Raw genomic sequence first — 19,251 nt, 5'->3', positions numbered from 1 at the left:
GGTGATCAGCTGTTGCCAGTATGAAACGCACCACCCCCCCTCGCTGTTCTCACGTACCCCATTGCCAGAGTGTAACATAAGTGTTCAGATAAAGTAAAAGGATATCAGTGGGTGCCTTTTTCTCTGTATGGAGGAATTCAGTTCCACCTCTTTGCTTCCTACGCACTTTCATGTCAGATGCCATTTTATCAGACTGCCCCTCACATGGCAACAACATGTAATGGAATATTAGTGGGAAGGTTCAGCCTCTACTGCCATACCACCAATGACGTCCACCTGTGATGCTGTAGGACAAAGTAATAAAATACAGTCAGAACAGCCCTTGTATAAAAATAAAGATATTTCTAAATTACAATCATGAAGTCTATGGTATTGTTGAAGAGCACTGATCTTAGCTAGTGTAAGTGCCAGTCTCACAGGCAGTCAAGCAGCATGCATGTTCTTATATGGGACAGGGTGTTAGGATGAGTTGTTCTGGCTTAAAAACAGCTAGATAACTGCCTATTAGAAACAGAGGGCTGTTCTCTACATGAGAAGTATGTGAAGAAAGCATGATCTGGGGATCTCCTGCTTCTGTATTCTCTTGGGTGCTTTTTAGCACCATTCAGCACCAGACTGTCCTGGTGCTTGTGTCCTCAGTGTAGAAGAGTAAATTCATCTGATACTTATGACTTAATATGTGCTTAGTTGTGTCATCAGTAAATAGCTTTTTCTTTGTATCCCTGAATACTTCTGTTTTTCCTTTCAAGATTGTAGAGACTTATTTTGTAATGAAGTCATGCTACTTAGCTATTTAAATGTAGTCTGATACCAGCAATATCCATTGTTGATTTAAGAACAAAACCCAAACCTACATTTAATCTCTTGTGTATATGTGTTTGCATAGAAATTCTGAATTTCAGTTATGACTCTTCTTAACTAAGGAAAAACGACAGGCAACATTTTCAATACTTTCTCAGGACCGTTTTGCTTACAAATGATCCATGTTGTTTTAAACAATGGTATTTGAAGGAAATTACACTCGTTATGGCCAGAGTTCAGGAAGGCATTAAGTTGTGCAGAGATTTCCCAAGTCACTGAGTGGTTTTTGGACTATTATGCTGATAAAACATTGTTTTCTCCACAGAGACTTTATAAATTGAACCAAGAAACAAAATATTTCAAGCAGTGATGCTTTTTCATAAATACAAGGGGAAATAATTTTTTTTCCTTTCTACAATTCAGCAAGCTATAGTTTGTTGCTTTTTCAGGCAGCTAGTTGAATATTCCTTGTCTTCCTACTGTTTCTGTTCTTTTAGGCATCTAATTTAACTCCTCTGATTTATATTTAGCTCTAGGTAGCTTAATGTGCTAGGAGAGGGTTACTTTAAGTGATTATTGATTTCTGCTATAATTGTTCTGCATATTTAGCTCAAGATAGCCATCCTTGTAGGTGACTATTTCTATTTTTGAAGATGCAATAAGCTGCTGTGAGAACTTAGTAATTTATTTCCTAAAACTTTTTGGTAAATGAGGCTGGATATTTCAGTGTTGTGCAAATCACAACACTGATGTACCTGGTTACTTGATCTTCATCTAGGTTTTTGTAGGCAAATCACTGAGCTGTACTTATTCTCAGCTATTGGTTCAATTACTGGTGGCTAGAGTGGAGACAACGAACTGTTGTCTAGTTTTCATAAATGAAATACTGAAGTAATGGCATTTTTAAAAGCAGATTGCTAAAAAAGTGGAATTTGCTTTTCAGATTTGCTCTACATTGGGTTACAAGATAGGCTTTGTATCAAGGACAAGATGTTGAAGTCTTACATGAAGAATGTTTATTATATTGCTTGATTAAATGCCCTGAGGAATAATGGTAGCTGTAAATTGCCTATTAATTTACAATTGTGAAATGATAATGTTATTTTATTAATTATGGACAAGTAATGGAAGGGAAAGTGCTGATAGAAGCAGCTATGTTTACATTATCTAGGAGTTAATTACTTTATGCACTGCATCAGTAAAATGTTGTGCAACATTCTGTAGCTTTTCTTACATTCTTATCTGTTGCTCTCATGCTATTTCTAGTAGAGAAAGCATCTGTCCAAAATGACCATTTCATTCTTTATTTTGCCTTTTTAGGCTGATGAACAAGCCATGCTGGAGGATACACTGGTTGCACTGTTTGACTTGGAAAAAGTTACATTTTACTTCAGACAATCAGAGGCAGAACCACTAGTTGCAAGTGAGTAATTATAATTAATATCTGGGTATTGCTGTTCAGAAATATTATCTGTATTTCTAGTATTTTTATCTCCTAGAACATTCCCTCCCACAGAAACTGTTGTGTAACTTGGGGTTATAGACAATTAGCTCTCCTAATAGTCCAAGAATTCCTGGAATGCAGCTAACATCAGTCCTGGTGGAGAATCATTAAATGGTGATATCAGTAGTAACCTGGAGGGAGGAAGTATCTGTTTAATTGAAGTTTCCATTGGGAGTATGTGACAACATAAGGAAAGTCCCTGGAAAATAAAAAAAAATGTTTTTCAGGAGTTGTGTTTAAAAGAAGCTTGAAGGCCTTAGTAAACAAATATAACTAAGATAAGATGGAGAAACATTAAAAGCATTTCATTTTAATATTATTCAGCTTCTCTGATAGACAAAGTAGATCTCAAAAGAGTTCCTTAAGAGACAGCAAATGCTGTCAGAGTAGCTTTAAATCTTACAAGAAACTTCCTCTGAGACTTGGTGATGGAGACAGTCAGAGACATGAACTCTTCCTTCCAGTACTCCCCCAACTAGTAAGAAGGAACTGCAGACTGCTTCACAGACTGCTGGTTTTATTATACCCTTCACTCATTTTCAGCCACTCCTTCATTCTTTTCACTAAGCTGAGATTTTTCTGTAGTGAGTTAAAAAAAAAAAAAAAAAAAAAAAAAAACCACAACAAAACAACAAACTCCCCTGGGAAGGGAGGAAAGCATGTCTGCCTAACTTCAAACTTTTCTGAAACAATTCTGTTGCTGGATTGAGACCACACATAAGAGAACTTCTGCAGTAAACAAAACCAGAAGAAAAAAAGTCCTCCACAAAGCTAATGAGAGGTTTCTGTGCTCTGAAAATTTCTGAAACACACCCATTCCCACAAGTTGCAACTCTGGTATCCAGGTAAAAACTGGCTAATATAACACCATTTTTTACTTCTCTAAGTCAAGTAAGGGTCCTGCTCAGAGATTTTTTTGGTGGTGTTTTTTTTTTTTTTTTTTTTTTTTTTAACAAAGCCTTGCCAAGCTGGATGACGAGTTTTAAGAGGGCTTTCTGATGGAGAGTTAACTGTTCACAGAGTCCTACTGAATTGTAGGGGTTGGAAGGTACCACAAAAGATCTAGTCCAACCCTCTGCTGAAGCAGGTTCCCCACAATAGATCACGCAGGAAAGTATCCAGGTGGGTTTTCCATATCTCCAGAGAAGACTCTGCAACCACTGTGGGCATCCTATTGCAGTGTCTCTGTCACCCTGAAAGTAAAGAAGTTCTTCTTCTAGTTCAGATGGAATTTCCTGTGTTCCAGTTTGTGCCCATTGCTCCTTGTTGCTGCATTCCACTGAAGATAACATGACCCCATCCACTTGACACCCACCCATTAGATAGTAATAAGTGTTGATAAGATGCTATCCCAGTTGTCTCTTCTCCAGGCAAAACAGTCCCAGGTCTCTCAGTCTTTCCTCAGAAGGGACATGTTCCAGTCCCCTCATCAATTCTGTGGCCCTCCACTGGTCTCTTGGTAGAAGTTCCCTGTCCTTTGCAAATTGAGGAGCAAAGAACTGGACACAGTACTCCAGATGTGGCCTCACCAGGGCAAAGTAGAGGGGTGGGATCACCTCCCTCAACCTGCTGGCTGTGCTCTTTTTAATGTACCCCAGGATTCCATTGGCCTTCTTGGCCACAAGAGCATGCTGCTGGGTTATAGCCAAGCTGTTGTCCAGCAGGACGCCCAGGTCCTTCTCTACAGAGTTCCTTTCCAGCAGATCAGCCTCTGACATGTACTGATGCATGCAGCTATTCCTTCCTGGGTGTAGGACTCTACACTTGGCACTGCTGAACCTCATAAGCTTCCTTTCCACCCATTGCTTACAGTTTTGTATCATCAGCAAACTTGCTGAGGCGCGCTCTATCCCTTCATCCAGGTCTTTGATGTATGTGTTAAACAGGACAAGACATACAGGCCCCCAGTTAGACTCTAAGCTGCTGATCGCAACCCTCTGAGCTCTTCCAGTCAGCCAATTCTCAATTCACTTCACTGACTGCTCATCTATCCTACACTTCATAAGCTTACCTATGAGGATATTATTGGAGACAGTTTAAAAACCTTGCTGAAGTCAAGGGAGATAACATCCACTGCTCTCCCTTTATCTACCCAGCCAGTCATAACATCATAGAGGGCTTCTAGATTGATCAAGCATGATTTTCCCCTTGGTGAATTGATGCTGAGTACTCCTGATAACCTTCTTTTTCTATGTCTTTTGACTGAAGTGTCTGTGCTAAAATAGAGAGGAACACAAAGTACATGTGCTCTAGGAGTGTAACAAACTCTATTTCCTTTTAGCTTTAGTGTTGCCACTACAATCATCTTTACTGTGGTTTCAGAAAAAAAGGAACTTTCAATGACAATTTTTTTTTTCAACTATGATTCTGTGTGATCAATAGAAGTGCATTTCATTACCAAAAATAGTGAAAAATATTCACTGTATGAAATATGGCTCAAGCTACTCAAACCATCCTCATAGTGGTACACATGAAGAAATGTACACATTTCTTCAGATTTTCAGAGAATTCAACATAGACTCATGCCATCTGTATTTGCTTAGTATTTTTGCTGCCATTGGCAGCAGGGCAAAGATGGATTTATGCTGTTTTTCTACTTTTGAAAATGGATGGGCCAAAAGTGACCGGAGCAGCATTAAATACGATGTAAAATACTGCACGTACTCATTTTGTTTGTAGTGATTTTGATCTAACCATGTGAACTTGGGGTGCAGAAGTTTCTGGAAAAGGATGTGTGATTGTTTAATGAAGCACTAACACTGGCTATATTTTCAGATGTCCCAATCACATACCAAGCGGAAGGAAGCCGGCAAACTCTGAAGGTTTACTTCTACCTTGATACTTACCATTTCGAACAGCTTCCTCAAAGACTGAAGAATGGAGGGGGATTTAAAATCCACCCAGTACTTTTTTCACAAGGTAACTTGTTTTATTTTTTTCTGATTCTTACAAATAATACTTAAGTCTCTTTAAACCCTACTTACTGTTACTTAAATCTGTAATTGTAAGGGCATAGTTCTTTTAATGTTTAAATGTGTTGTTTAATTTGTGCATTTATTGAAAGCTTAGAATTAAAATGTGAATTTAAGAACTGCTGGATTTGTGATGAAAAATAAATGTATGGATATGCATTTCTGATTTTATAACTGTAATATTATTCCAACACCAAAAATGAATGCTCTTTCATCAGTGTTGTTTTGTTCTTTGTGCAACTTGCTCTTAAGTGTTTTGCATTCCAAATATTATAGTAGGCTTTTCATATTACTTCATATATGAAGACTAAATTGTTATCCTCTGAGAATTCTCTCTCTTTAAAATGTTATGAAGACTTAAATAACCTTTTCAGGCTTTTGTATTTATGACACTGCAGACATTACTGAAATGATGAATGGAGGCACTGATGTTCATGCTGTTCATAAATTGCAGGCAGCCTGCATTAGCTGCAGTGTCATTACAGTCATCAGGAGCACGGAATTTGATTCAGTGAAATGGTAAATGCAAGGTGCTGATTGCTTTGAGCTGACAGTGCACTGTACCTTGAGAAAGGCTTCCAGGGTCTGTGTGAACAGGCAGAAGTCAGATACACAAATGAGGATTTCATGGAGGGCTTGGTTTCTGATGAGAAGAATGTAAAAGGAAATAGTGAACAATAAGATACGTAAAGAGATAGCAGAATTTACTGTACATATAAAACATGATTTTTCTTAAATAAGATCCCTGAAGTCTGATTTTTAAATAAACTAAAAAGGATAGACTTCAGTGGATTTCTTTGAATAGATTGAGTTCAGTCATATGGGGAAAGGAGAACAATGAGCTTCAGACACATTTCAGTAGAGCAGACAAAAAACCACATGAAAGAGAATGGAAATTGTCTTCGTTCAGATGAAATCTTGGAAATACCTATTCATTTAGATTCAGCGAAGGGGGGCAAAGATTCAGTGTGCTGCAGAATTTATTTTGCAGAAATTTTTCCCTTTCCGTTTCAGAGGCCCCAAATATTTTTAATCTTAATAATAGTGTCTTTGTAATGAGCTGAAATGAAAGGGCAAAGATTCATTGAAATATTGCATCTCATTATTAATTTTCAGTAAAAGTTTTCTCCTATCTTTATCATACCTAATTTCTTTAATTTCCAAGAGTTCTCCTTCAAAATAGTCTATTAGACTCCAAGAATAAGAAGTCCTGGATAAGAAGTTACATAACAGTTTTTAAGTAACTCTTTTTTTCCTCTCATTAATGAGTGTACTGAGATTCTTTTTTTTACCTTTCTCCTGTGAGATTTGAATGAGCTGCCATCAAACTAACTCAGTAGATCCCTGTCTTTAATTGAAATTTATTAGATAGGAATGTAGGAATCTTCTGTGAGTTCCCTTGTGAAGTTACTTCTTGCTTTCCAACCTTAAAACAGCTAAGCTATTTCCTGTCTGAAAATAGAGTGGTTTATAATGCTGAAAAACTGAACATTCGGAAAATCATGCTTATGCAATAGCTTTTCAAAGGAACAAGTCAGGACATATCAGTATTGTTTTATCTGTGTTGCATAGCTCCATTTCTAAATTTAGACATGTCTCTATATTTGCAGGATTAGGATTGTCAACTTTTTAAAATAGTTTTAGAACATTTATTGAGTCTTGATTATGTATCCTTCCTCTTGTTGTCCTCTTTATTGAGTTGATCAACAGCTTTCTTGTACAACGGGGACAAAAAATGGACACAGCTTCAAGATGCAATCTAATGAATGCTAAAGAAAGTAAGGATAAACATTTCTGTCAGTCTAGCAGTTATGCTTCTGTTAGCACCAAGGATGTAGTTGGCTTTCTTTTTTTTGCCAGGGCTTATGTGGAGTTTGCAAACTAATGTGACACACAGATTCTTTTCAGCAGAGTTGTTCCCCAGGCTCCATCTTCCCAGGTGCAGGACTTGACATTTGACTTTTCAGCTTCACATTGTTCCTGCTGCCCAGTTCCTCCCGCCTGTCTAGGTCCCCCACTTGGTGGCCCTGTACATAAATGTATACGTTGATTTCTGCTGTTTGGTTGCAGCTGCAAAATTGGCAGGAAGCGTCACCTCCTCTGGGTCGGATTTTGAACAATGTAGATCTCTGTAGTAATCTTGTAATGAGCCTCTAGATGTAGACCATGTTCCAATAATACTCTTTAAGCTCCCCCTCATCCTCCCACTCCGTTTATTTCCCATTAAGTTGTCTATACGTCCAGGTCATAATATCCTAATATCAACAGAAGAGTACCATGTAAGATATGTTTCAGTTTGTAAGGAAATCTGGCCTTACAAAAGAGCTTTTCAATATACTAGGTAAAAATATATTAAATTCTGCAAATGAAGGAGAGAGCCAAAGCACACAGTATTGGATTCCCTGCTAGCAACCATGAGAATGACCCACACAGTGCCTGTAGAAACAGAACTGTGTGTGCCCCAGTCAGTCCTCACAGGTGACTGAGTTTCCTGGTGAGTGATATAACCAGGATAAAACCAACTTTATGCCAGTGAAACAAGAAGTACAGATAATCAGCTCTATGTTTGTAGTAACCTCATGTTAGAAATGGAGTTCAGTGGATATTTCCGTATGGTCTTTCTGGTGTGATCTAACACCAAATAAGAGACAAACCTAAATGTTGAAATTTAATATTTTTTGCACAGAAACAGAACTGGAAACTTTGAAAGCACCGAAGGGGAGTGCAATTTGCATGTTCTTTCACACTGAATGAATTATTCATTAACTGGTCATATTAAGCAGTACAGTTACTGCTTAATACAGATTTAATATTCTGTGTACAGCTGAAGCTGTAAAGACTGCAGCATGTTTCCATCAGAACTCTGCTTTGCATGCATTTTCTGATAGGGTGATGAATTCCATTACTGTGTATGGATTACTAAAGTAGCAGTGTTCTTAATTGTGAAATCTTTAATGCTCCTCCCTAAAAAGCCTGTTTTGCCAAGAGCTTATGTTTTATGTTATAAATAGGTTAATCTCTTAATAAGTTTTCATTAAGTAATGATCTTGATTTTTCTGGACCATATTTGCTTGAGATGTTTCAAACACTTGAACATTTAATGTAGCTTAGTCAAAGAAAAGGGTGAGCATTCTTGAGTATTTAAATTTAAGGATTGGTAGGTTGTTTTTTTTTTTTTTTTTCATTCATTTCCTTTTTTTTTTGGGGGGGGGGGGTTGCTTTTGGAAGTTATTGCTTTTAGAAGAATGTGCCAAAATGGGAAGGTTGTACTTCTTTTTTCTTCTGATTTTTTTTTTTTTTTTTTTTTTTTTTTTTTTTTAAATTATCATATGAGGACAGTGTCTTTTACTGGAAGCCTTTATTTAGGTCCTGAATTCTTGTAGCAATGTTTCACCTTGCTTTTGTAAAGTGAATACGGCAGAGATGAGTGAAGCGTTTGAACATTGAGACATACCCAATACCTAAAAAGGAGCTTATATAGCTTATATGACATTTTCAGAGATCCAAAGAAATTTGTTTTACTTGTTGCAGTAGAAGGCTTTCAGATTATCAGTGTAAATATCTACAGGTTCAAGAATTCCACATCTCCCCATATGAGGCTTCACACAAAGTTAGGTCTCCCTCTGTGAAAGTAGCTGGTACTTTTATCCGTTTCTTCTACCCCAGTTCATTTTACTGCTTTTCCAGTATATATCAGAAATTAAAAGTATGGTTTTGCATTCAGGCTTAGTAGTACTTCAATTAGAGCAACAAAAGTGTATTTTCTACAGGGACAGCAATATAATTTTTCTTGTAAATGAAATCTTAAAGAGAATTTGATGACATAAGAAACAGCTCAGCAATCCACAGGAGTCACAACTTCAAGGTTAGAAACTAATTCACTAGTCTGTGAACAAAGCTACAAAGGTGAATATTAAATATTTAATACTGATTTTTCTCTTCTTCATTCTACTTTCTCTTTTTAAAGCATTAGAGAGCATGGAAGGATATTATTACAGAGACAGCGTTTCAGTAGAAGAATTTCAAGCTCAGATTAATGCAGCATCGCTAGAGAAAGTCAAGCAGTATAACCAGAAACTACGGTGGGTAATGATACCATGCAAGTTTTTACTTTTTGACCCAGTTTCTATGACATATCTTTAAATTAAAGTGCATTGTGTGATAGTTGTTTTTGTTGCTTGATTGAAGAAGATCTAAGTCTCATGATTCTGACTTTTCTTACTTCTGCACTGTTAAGATTACATTGAAATAGAAATAGAATAATATTTTTTTCCTAAATTGTTTTTCCATGAAAATTACAGCTGTAGTTGCCTCAGGATTGTTTTACTAATGTATATACAAAAGGAAATGTCTGCTTGATCACAGATGCTGATCTGCTGTATCAGTTGTTGAACTTTGTGGTCTGATTTTGCAGATCATATTTTTGTAGAGTATGACTTAAAAATAATGCTGTTTTCATCAAAGCAGAATGTATTTGTGTTTTTGTCCATTACTAATGGGCCCAAACTAATGGGAATAAAAACGTTTCTGGGTATTTGCATCAGCTTCAGGTATGGATAACAGAGCACATATGCATTGTAATATGATACAGATTATGTATTTTGGTAAATAGGAAGCTGCATGTGAAGACAGAATTTTTGGTGTACTAATCTATTAGTGCTGAATAGAATAATGAAGGTATGTACCAAGACCACTCTTGCAGCACAGTGTATCTGTGGAAAACACCTTTTAAATATACTGTTTACATGAGTTGAAGAGGAGAAAGTGCAAAGGACTGCTGAAAAATCACATCTTTTCACTTTTTAAATCCTTTACTTGGATGGAAACTACCATGTTAGGCAGCTTTCAAACAATAGAAAATAGGAGGTAGAAGAGAGATTAAGGACAGCTGAGAAAAGCAAAGAGGAAGGTTGTTCAATCATCCCATGGGTATCTATATGGGGAGAAGCAGATAAGTGAAGGTCTCAATATTTTTCCAGCTATTTAACCTGTTGACCCACTCCTGTGGTTGGGACATTTTTTTCTTGTATCTTGAAATGAAAATGTATTTCTGAAATATTTTATCAAAGCAGCGCATTTTCTAAATTTGCTTTAATTTAAGTGGTATTACAGCAAAAGCAATTATAAATCCACTTGTACTCTAGGAATACTGTAGATCTCATTTCTTTGTTCCATCTGTGTCAGTACAAATATGTCCTAATGGCAAGCGTAGTATTTATTTACTTATTCTGTTTTCCACATTGTTTTTTATTTTTCCAAAGTCACTATTTGGAGGGAGAAAAAAAAATTTAATCCTTTATATTTATTTAAGAAGTTGTATGTGACCATTCAGTTTTATAGGAAGCTTTGGTCATAGTGATATTTAATGCAAATTCTGCATTAAAGTATTTTCTATCAGTTGGTCAAGGCAATTTTTTTGTCATGTTCTTTTCTATGAATACATCTGATTTAGCCCTATAATAATCCTTAAAATAAGTTCTTACCAACTTTACATTCTAATGTTGCTTGGCCTTGCTTATCTCATGCATTCTAGTTAGGATCTTTATTCATGCTTTGGATCTAATGAGACATAGCACTCTTACGGTGTTTCGATTCATGGATCTGATCAGTTGCTAATGATTAATGCCTGGTTTTGCAAGAAGCTACTGTGAAAAAGTTAACATTCAACAAAAATTACTAATGGTAGCTCTGTCCAATTTGAAGAATAGGAAAATTACATTTTTCTTTTTTTTTTTTTTTTTCTCCCAGCCATTTAATGTCTGATGAGGACATTCAGTAATTGATCTCTGCATTTATTTTCTGTTGAACTTAAGCCATTTCTTAAATGAGGCACAAAGAGCTTCAGGAATTCACTAACATAATGTGAAGAGAAGAGGAAAAAGAGAAAAGCAGATGCTTTGTTCTTGTTCTGCTCTTTGCTAGGCAATGTAGGTGTTTGGACAGGAGAATCTAATAAACTAAGTACAGCAGCAAAAGCTATTAACATTTGGATAATTGCTCCAAAGGAAAACATAAAAGTGAAATTGAATAGTCCCTGGAAACATACACAAAAGCAATTACATTGTCTTAAACTCTTCATGTGGAAGAAATCCTCTGTGTAGCACCACGTAATCAGTAATAAAATGTCATTCAAGACACAACCAGTAAGCCATCATTTCTCTGTACAAAAAGGAATACAATGCTACTCCTGGAATTACTATCTGATGATCACTTTGCAGTCTTTCCATTGCTACAGCAGCAGAAAGCAAAGCAGAGCAACAGAACTTTTGAAGCAAGTTCAGCTTCTCTTATTCCTGACACATTTGACTAATAGTGTTCTAATCTGAACCCAATGGAGCCATTTAAATTGTAGATAATCCCACTTACAAAGGAACTGTGATGAAATTGAGCAGGAAAATAAAATTTAAAAATGTTTGGTACCTCAGCTACTACTTAATTTTCTGTAGTAAAGTTCTGTTAGAGAATGAACATATAGAATACTTTTGAGGAATGCAGTGTCTTTTGGGTGAAAAGACAGATACTGGCACGTGCCGTACCGAATTCACTTGCAGTTTGTTTATTTGACTGAATCAAGAGATATATTAGTAAATTTGTAGTGGTTTGTCAATCAAGTAAAATAAAAAATGGAATCCTTACTTATATTGCAGAATTCATTCATTTATTGCTAATGAACAATGATCAACTTCATCACAGTATCAGAAGTGATATAATTGATCCAGATCTTCCTCAACACCAATTTGAGCAGTCATGAAAACTTGTCTCTTTCATGGTCCTTGCTTTGCAGCCTTTGGAAATGCAACCTCAACTGCAGAGCGCTAATCATAAGGTTATCATTGGTAGGATATCATATGAAAGACAGTTGAAAACCAGTTACTTAATTTGATACTTATGTGGAATGGAGGGAATGTCCCTCCATCTTCCGTAATTGACTTTAACCCTACCTATCAGAATCTGATTGGTTATACAAGAGAACTTTCATTCTAAGACCAGCTAAGCATTTCTAGCTTTGCTATAATTCCTGAGCCAAAATCCTTTGCCTCTGTGATGTGTAGGAAGTCCTTTATCTGAATAAATGTTATTTTAAAAACAGACTAGTTTATGAGATTTCTGGAGCTGCTGGAAAATCTTCCGCATCTGGCCCACAATTGTTCTTAATGATGCTGGATTTTTTTTTTCACCGTCAGCCATCGTGCTTTTATTTCTGTAGTTCAATGTTTCTCTGACATGCATAAGGGAAAAAGCTGTACTGAAATTGTATTTGCAAGTTGTGCTGGTGCACTGTAATTTTAATCAAATGGTTTGCTAGTAGGAAACATGTAATGTAACCAAGTGAAAGCAATTAGGTCAGTAAAGATTTTTGAATATATTTATTACTATGTCTTTGATATCCCTACTGTTGTCATACAGGAGGACCAGTGCATCTTACCTTTACAGATACTAATGTTAAATAATAATATTCTACATTCTCCTACCTCCTTTCAGTTTTCTTCATCTTTCTCCTTCACTACTTCATGCTGTTCAAATAGCCTTGTTCCATCTTGAATCAGTTGTTTTGCTTTTATAGATATGAGTCAGTTTTTCTTCAGCAAGGCACGGTGGTATTTGAATTCATATCTGCAAGGAACAGTGATACAAATAGTGATAATTCATGAATGCAATATAATTACTTAAGCTGTTGGATTGAGTTAAATCTTTTCTGGCACATCTTGAATCATACGTGATTGTAAAAGAATGAGGGAAAACTTGATTTATCATTTTTGAAATGTTAATGTTTTAAGAGTTATTTAGTTAAAACACACTCTGTCTTATGAATATGATTTTTATATTTGCTAAAGGTTTATTTCCTGCATGATGTGATTAATTATAGTATTTATTAGCATACTGCGTAGAAATATATCATACGGTCATTACAAAAGCTTGGTTATGTTTGCAGGCCACTTAAAAGCTGGGAGAAACCCTGATCTACATGTCAGCTGAATGGCCATAACTCAAGCAATCCTTAGACTGAATGGTGACTTTTAAGATAAAACCTTTAGCTGAATATAAACACATTTTCCCTCAAAAGAATTAAGTTTTGGATTAGCTTCCTGCAGTAAGTGAGATTGTTTTAGAATGACCTCGATGACTGTAGGAATGCTTGTGTTGATTTGTCAGAGGTTTAGGCTTGATGACGTAGAATGGGCCTTCCAGTCCCTTCCAGTCTACGATAATAAGGAAGCTTGCTCTTCCGGTCTTTATTTCTCCATGAATATTTGACATTTTGACATATATCAGGCAATTCTGATCATACTTTTTCCATCTATGAATTATATTTTTGGGAAGGAAATGGGCCCCTCCTTCAACATTCTGTTAAAATCTACTTTTTCACAGGTGCTCTTGGTTATCATCTTAATCAAAAAAGTCCAGGAACATCTGTTTTTAAGAGCTTTTCTCTGGAGCACATGAATAATATGTCTCAAAAGTGGAAAAGATGTTGGGATACAGGGCATTCAGTGGGGTGCGGGGCTACAGCTATGTGAGATGTCTGCATGTTCCACTGCGTTCTCTTGACACCAAGAATAAGCTCTCAATGAATTTAGGTGCCTATACTTGAATTCTGAAATTGTCTACACAGCTAATTCTTAGCTGATGAGAAATTAGTGCAATCATTGGCAGTTAGATTAATGAACATCTTTAATGCCTCTTTAGCGCCTGTCCTTGCATTTAGATATCTAAACACCTTTAAAATTTGGTTCCCAATAATATGGTGGTTTGAACTGGGAAGATTAAGAGGGGAACAAGGAAAGGAATAGATGAAGGTGAACTTAGGAGATCTCTACTTCCAAGAGCGCTACTTCTTATATTTATTCCTGATATGTCTCTTTCTGCTGACATCCCTGACAACATGATGACCTAGTTATTTAGGCCAAAGATCACACTGTGGGAAAGGTAGATGAGGATTGCTGTCCATTCTCACCAGTGGTGTGAGTGCTAATTATTACTGTGTAGTAATTAACTTGCCTATGCATCAACATAGAAGGCCTGAAGAAAATGTTCTTTGTGCCTGCTGTTCTGTGCGATTTGGAACTATTCTTTGAAGTGAGCTGGCACTAAAGGGAAAAGGCCTTTTTAAAATTATTTTTTTCTTTTCATTTCTCCTATGTTGCTGCTTTCTTTGATATCATTTTATGAGGTAAATTCAAGTCTGCTAGGCTAAGGAAGCAATTATAATCAGTGAATCTAATGATAAATGATTTAGCTAACTATCCTCATTACACTGAACATCTGATTACGTTGAATGCAATATTTGTCATTTTAAAGTGTTTAATTTACAGCGTAACTTCAAACTGTTTCTCTTTCTAAAGCCTCCTGCATCTATCTGATGACATAAGAAGCCTTTATCAGAATATTGGCAAATTTAATTTAATCTTGCTGTAATTCGTGAGAATTTAATATAATTATTTTTTATTTTAGAAAAGAATTATGAAGAGAGAATTTCTGCCCCTAGAATTTATATGAGCGTGGAACAAAAATATGTCTATGTAATATAACATCTTTTTATTTACACAAACATGCATACATACTCAGCAGCTTCTCAAGCTGCAGGCTCCTTGGCAGGCTGAGATTTTCCATACTATGTATAACTTACTGAAGGCAGAAAGTAGATGTGATAGCATTCATGACTTCAGGTTGAGCTAAAATTCTCTAATGGTTACTTTGGTAAAAATGACACAACGACATAAAAGATATATCTATTTAGAGAGAGTTAATTACTATGAAAGAAAGAATTTGTCTCTGGAACAAGAGTATGAGTCCTCAAGACCATGCCTGCATTATCATATAATACAAAATCATACAAAATCATACAAAATCATATATCAAGTCCCATAATTAATGCATTAAAAGCCATCTTAAAACTGACAGACTTCTTTCGCCACAGTTTCCAGTGGGAAAAAAGCCTTTCCAAATGAAATTGCTCATGAGATTAAGAAGCTTGTGCTGTTTGTTCTTGTCCCCCTCTTGTCCTGTGAATTTAGTCTTATTTTCCTTTCCTTCATGTCTAACTAGTCTTTGTTATTGCCATCAAATTCAGAACATAATAATCTGGGGAGACTTACAGGTTTTAGGTTGTAATTCTATGAAAACATTTTCTTTCCACTGAAGTGGAATATTTATGAACTAGGCAAAAGCTGTTTTCCTATTTTTAATGCCAGGTATTTGATGTATTGCATTGTGTTTAAAAATACAGCAACAAAACTGAACTGCAATGCTATACATACCAATTTATCAAGTAGTTTATATGCCTATAAAAAATGGAAATCTGATGCCTTTTGGAATTTTAAGATATGATTCCAAATGAAGTAGATACTTCTAGCTGAACTCTATATAATGCAAAATTGTTATGAAGGAGAGATTGAGAATTAAGCATTCACTCTGAAGGACATAACAAGGAAATAATTGACAGATTTGTCTCCTGACAAACTTAATGAGAAACATTTTAGGTAGAACAGAAATTGGGATTCATTGCATCTAAAGTGAAGCAGGACCAGAGTGAATAGAGAGATACTGGACAAAGTAAATTAAATTGTCTAGCTGGTCTAAAAGATATCTCCAGCTGGCTCAGATTTAGACTTTTTTTGTTTTTGTTTTTTTCTTCTTCTCTCTTCCAGTTACATACCCTGTGTGTGAGTATAAATTTCTTACACTCTTTAGACTTTTGGCAAAGTATGATCAAAATTTATTACAGAGAATGTTCAGAAATTGAAGATTATTCTTCTTGATACTAAAGAATAAAAACACCTCGAAATGACACCTGGATCATTCTGTTTTCTTAGTGCTTGGCAAATGCAGAGAAAGTGTGTCTGCAATGATTAGAGATGAAGCTTTTTCTTTCACTTTTGGTCACTCGATATGAATTCAGTTCAAGCCTGTAGCTTGTACAGCTTGTAGGTGTAGTAGAAATGCTTGCTACCCTATGACTGTTTGGCATGTTATCACCTTAACACAATATTCCATGTCTAGAATATCATAAATCAAGAAGCGAAATATACTTTGTGATAAAGAAGTGCGGAAGCTGTTAGTACCAATGGGTTCAGTGTGGATTTGGCTGTTGGTATAACAGGTGAAGCAGTAAGGCACCTAGAAGTGGTGGTGGCTCAAGATCTTTCCTTTCAATTAATAGAACAGGATGATTTCAAGTGATCTGGGAAGTAAACAGAGATGACTGGAGGCTTAGCATACTGGGAACTAAGATCTCTTCTGGATCACTAGAAAAATAGAGGGTAAAATGCAACATCTGAAAAACAATCAGAGTTACATAGAGAAAAAGCCTTTTCTTATTTTATTTTTTCTATTTTCTGCCATCCAGAACTTTTTGTGCTCACACTTCCACAGTTCCGTTTGGTTACAGTTAGAATAAACACTGGCAAAGCTTGTGTGTCACTGTCCTTAGAGTTAGCCAGGAGGGACTTACACATGAAATGTAAATTACCCAAGGTAAGTTCAGTGCCACAGAGTGTTCAAATTTTCTTTTCTGTGCTTTGAGTTGCACAGTAGTGCTTGTAAATGATCAGAATATTACAGTCTAAACTGTTTAAGAATTTAAAACTGTGAAATTGTCATGAAGGTGATTTCTTGTTATAATTAAACTTTTCTCTAATAATAATATTGTACACAGGACTGTATCACTGTCATGGATGTTAGGGTTGAAATCTCCTTGATGTCCATAATCTTGTTTTATGATGAAACTACAGAGCTTCTGCACATTGTCCTTATTGCTGAAATACGTATTTTTTGAGGCATGTAAATGATGGAAGGTAGGAAGTCCTTGTGTGTTCTGACATCTGATTGCTCATATGTGCAGACTTCTTTCAACTACTCAGTATGCTGAGGCTTCAGTGGGTAGTATTCTGTATGTATTCTGTCTATATAAAGACTATTCCTTTCTTGTGAACTTAATTAGAAATAGAATGTTACAGTTTCTTTCTTCTGGACTTGGAGCATGAATAGCAATATAGAAATACTGCTAGTAAAATGTACAGGAGTTGTGCTGTGTTGCAATAACTGTCAATTCAAATCGTGTCCAGTGTTGGACCTTTCTAGAGCAGAACCCCCAATTAACCTTTATTTAATGCGATTTAATCCAATTATCTTGCCACCGTGTCCAGTCAGAGAATGGATGGTCAACATCCAGTGTAAGCATATAGACTTCCTAGAACAGCAATTTGAAAGCCTAGGAACTTGATTATGCATGTACATGCATGTATGGAGTGTCTCAGACAGACAAATGCCTGTCTCCTTTAAGCTTCAGTTTTCAGTGTTTCATTTTTTCAGGTTTTTACATGTCTAAATCATTTTTTTAGGGTGTCCTACAGAATCCTATCAGTTTTTCTGCATCTAATGCACAAGTTATGGGAAAACTTATTTTATGATAGGTTTTTCTTTTTGAGCCCTAACCTATTTGTTACTTTAATCCATAGTAAGTTTTCCTTGAGGTATCTGTCCCGGTATTTGACATTTTGACACAGGGAGTGTCTTTAAAAGGTGGAACATAGCAATCATCTCCTGTAGTTTTAATATCTATTGTTTTTTCTACCTTTTTTTTCGTCTTTAAAGGAAGGCTTTTCTACAAGAATTTATAGAAATTGTAAGGCTTTTAGTAGCACAAAACAGCATCACAATTGCAGACAAAGAACTATGATTTCATTCTTGTTCATTTCAAGTTGATTAGAAAATACTGTCTGAACTGGGCACTGCGCCAAGATTGCCATTAACTTTTCCCATAAAATATGATGAAGGACCTTAACAAGCATTTAGTAATTAAGCGAAGTGCTTTGGAAATTTATTTGCTGTCCACAGTTTGTCATGTTCTGTAAAATACTGAAGCATGTTTTTATGAAAAGCAATAAAAATAAAGCATTGGAGAAACATCTGGGAGTGTTATCTGATTGTAGTGGAGGGGAATTGTTTCAGTGGTAGCAGGATATTTTGATATTCAAAATTAATGTTGTGTATAGTTGATTTCTTTTGTTCTTTAACTTAATGAATAACGGACTGAATTAATATAGTAATTCTTATAATTGTATATCCTATTCTAGCATTCGTGTTGCTTCATTTTGTACCCTGAGTTGATTATTTTCCATGTACTCCATTAATGTGTGTACTGTTCTATATTTGGTTTCTGGTCTCATTTAATGCAGTTGAATTTACTGAAATAATAGCACAAAGAAAATGGAAGTGCTGAACACACTGAAAATGGAGCAGATTTTCCTGTGGCATAGCAGGAAAAAACAGTGAAGGCTTTTAGTCTAATAATGTTTGGTGGGTGGCAGGGTGGTGCTTTGGTCTTTAGCTTTGCTAACAAAGAGAAAGGCTGGCCTGTTGCTACTGAGGTAGCTTTTATGTGCTGTGGCCACTCACAGTGATTTATGAGTAATTTTCTCTGCAAACCTCTTTTCCTTTCAATAGTCTCCAGCTTCCTTTAACAAGGAGTAAATTCTTGATTGCACGAGGGCTTAATGGAATAACAGAATGAGATCAGATTTCACTGCTGTGCTTTGTGTAAGGTTCAGACCTCAAATCTGGGAGAAGATGCTTCTCAAAACTACAAAACTATGGGCAGAAAAATCTACTAGCTTTCAGATTTGATTCTGATATCGTTGCAGTTATTTGCAACTGATATTTAAACAAACATGCAAACAAAACTTGCAGTACATAAGATGCAGGTGCTGTTTACATACCGTGATGCCAGGTTTCCTAAAGTTACTGTTAAAATCTGACAGCTGCCACAAACCTTTCACTGATGCAAATGTATGTTTTGGTGAAAATCATTTTCAAAACATGTTTTTCTTCTGAGTAGAGGTTAAAATTTTGCAGTGAATTGTCGAAGGGCAGAAGGGAAATCTCCAAAACAAGAAAAGCATTTCTCATTATTTAAAAAAAAGAGCGTTAGTACCTGTTTACCTTTGTAAATTCTTGACCCTCTCTTGTTATGAT

At 35.9% G+C, this 19,251-nt stretch overlaps 1 protein-coding gene across 2 annotated transcripts in view; it reads left to right on the top strand.

Moving 5' to 3' along the window:
* Positions 1–19,251, top strand: part of PREX2 (phosphatidylinositol-3,4,5-trisphosphate dependent Rac exchange factor 2) — a gene marked incomplete at both ends in the record, with an annotated part of 171,534 nt that overhangs the window by 128,284 nt on the left and 23,999 nt on the right. For both annotated transcript variants that reach the window (XM_079533287.1, XM_079533286.1), the window contains 3 exons: positions 2,122–2,224; positions 5,081–5,224; positions 9,245–9,359. In XM_079533287.1, coding sequence (XP_079389413.1) covers positions 2,122–2,224; positions 5,081–5,224; positions 9,245–9,359 — 362 coding nt within the window. The remainder of the gene's footprint in view (positions 1–2,121; positions 2,225–5,080; positions 5,225–9,244; positions 9,360–19,251) is intronic.

Source organism: Tetrao urogallus, assembly GCF_951394365.1.
Source record: "Tetrao urogallus genome assembly, chromosome: 3".
Taxonomy (NCBI): domain Eukaryota; kingdom Metazoa; phylum Chordata; class Aves; order Galliformes; family Phasianidae; genus Tetrao; species Tetrao urogallus.
This window is presented reverse-complemented; position numbering and strand designations above follow the sequence as displayed.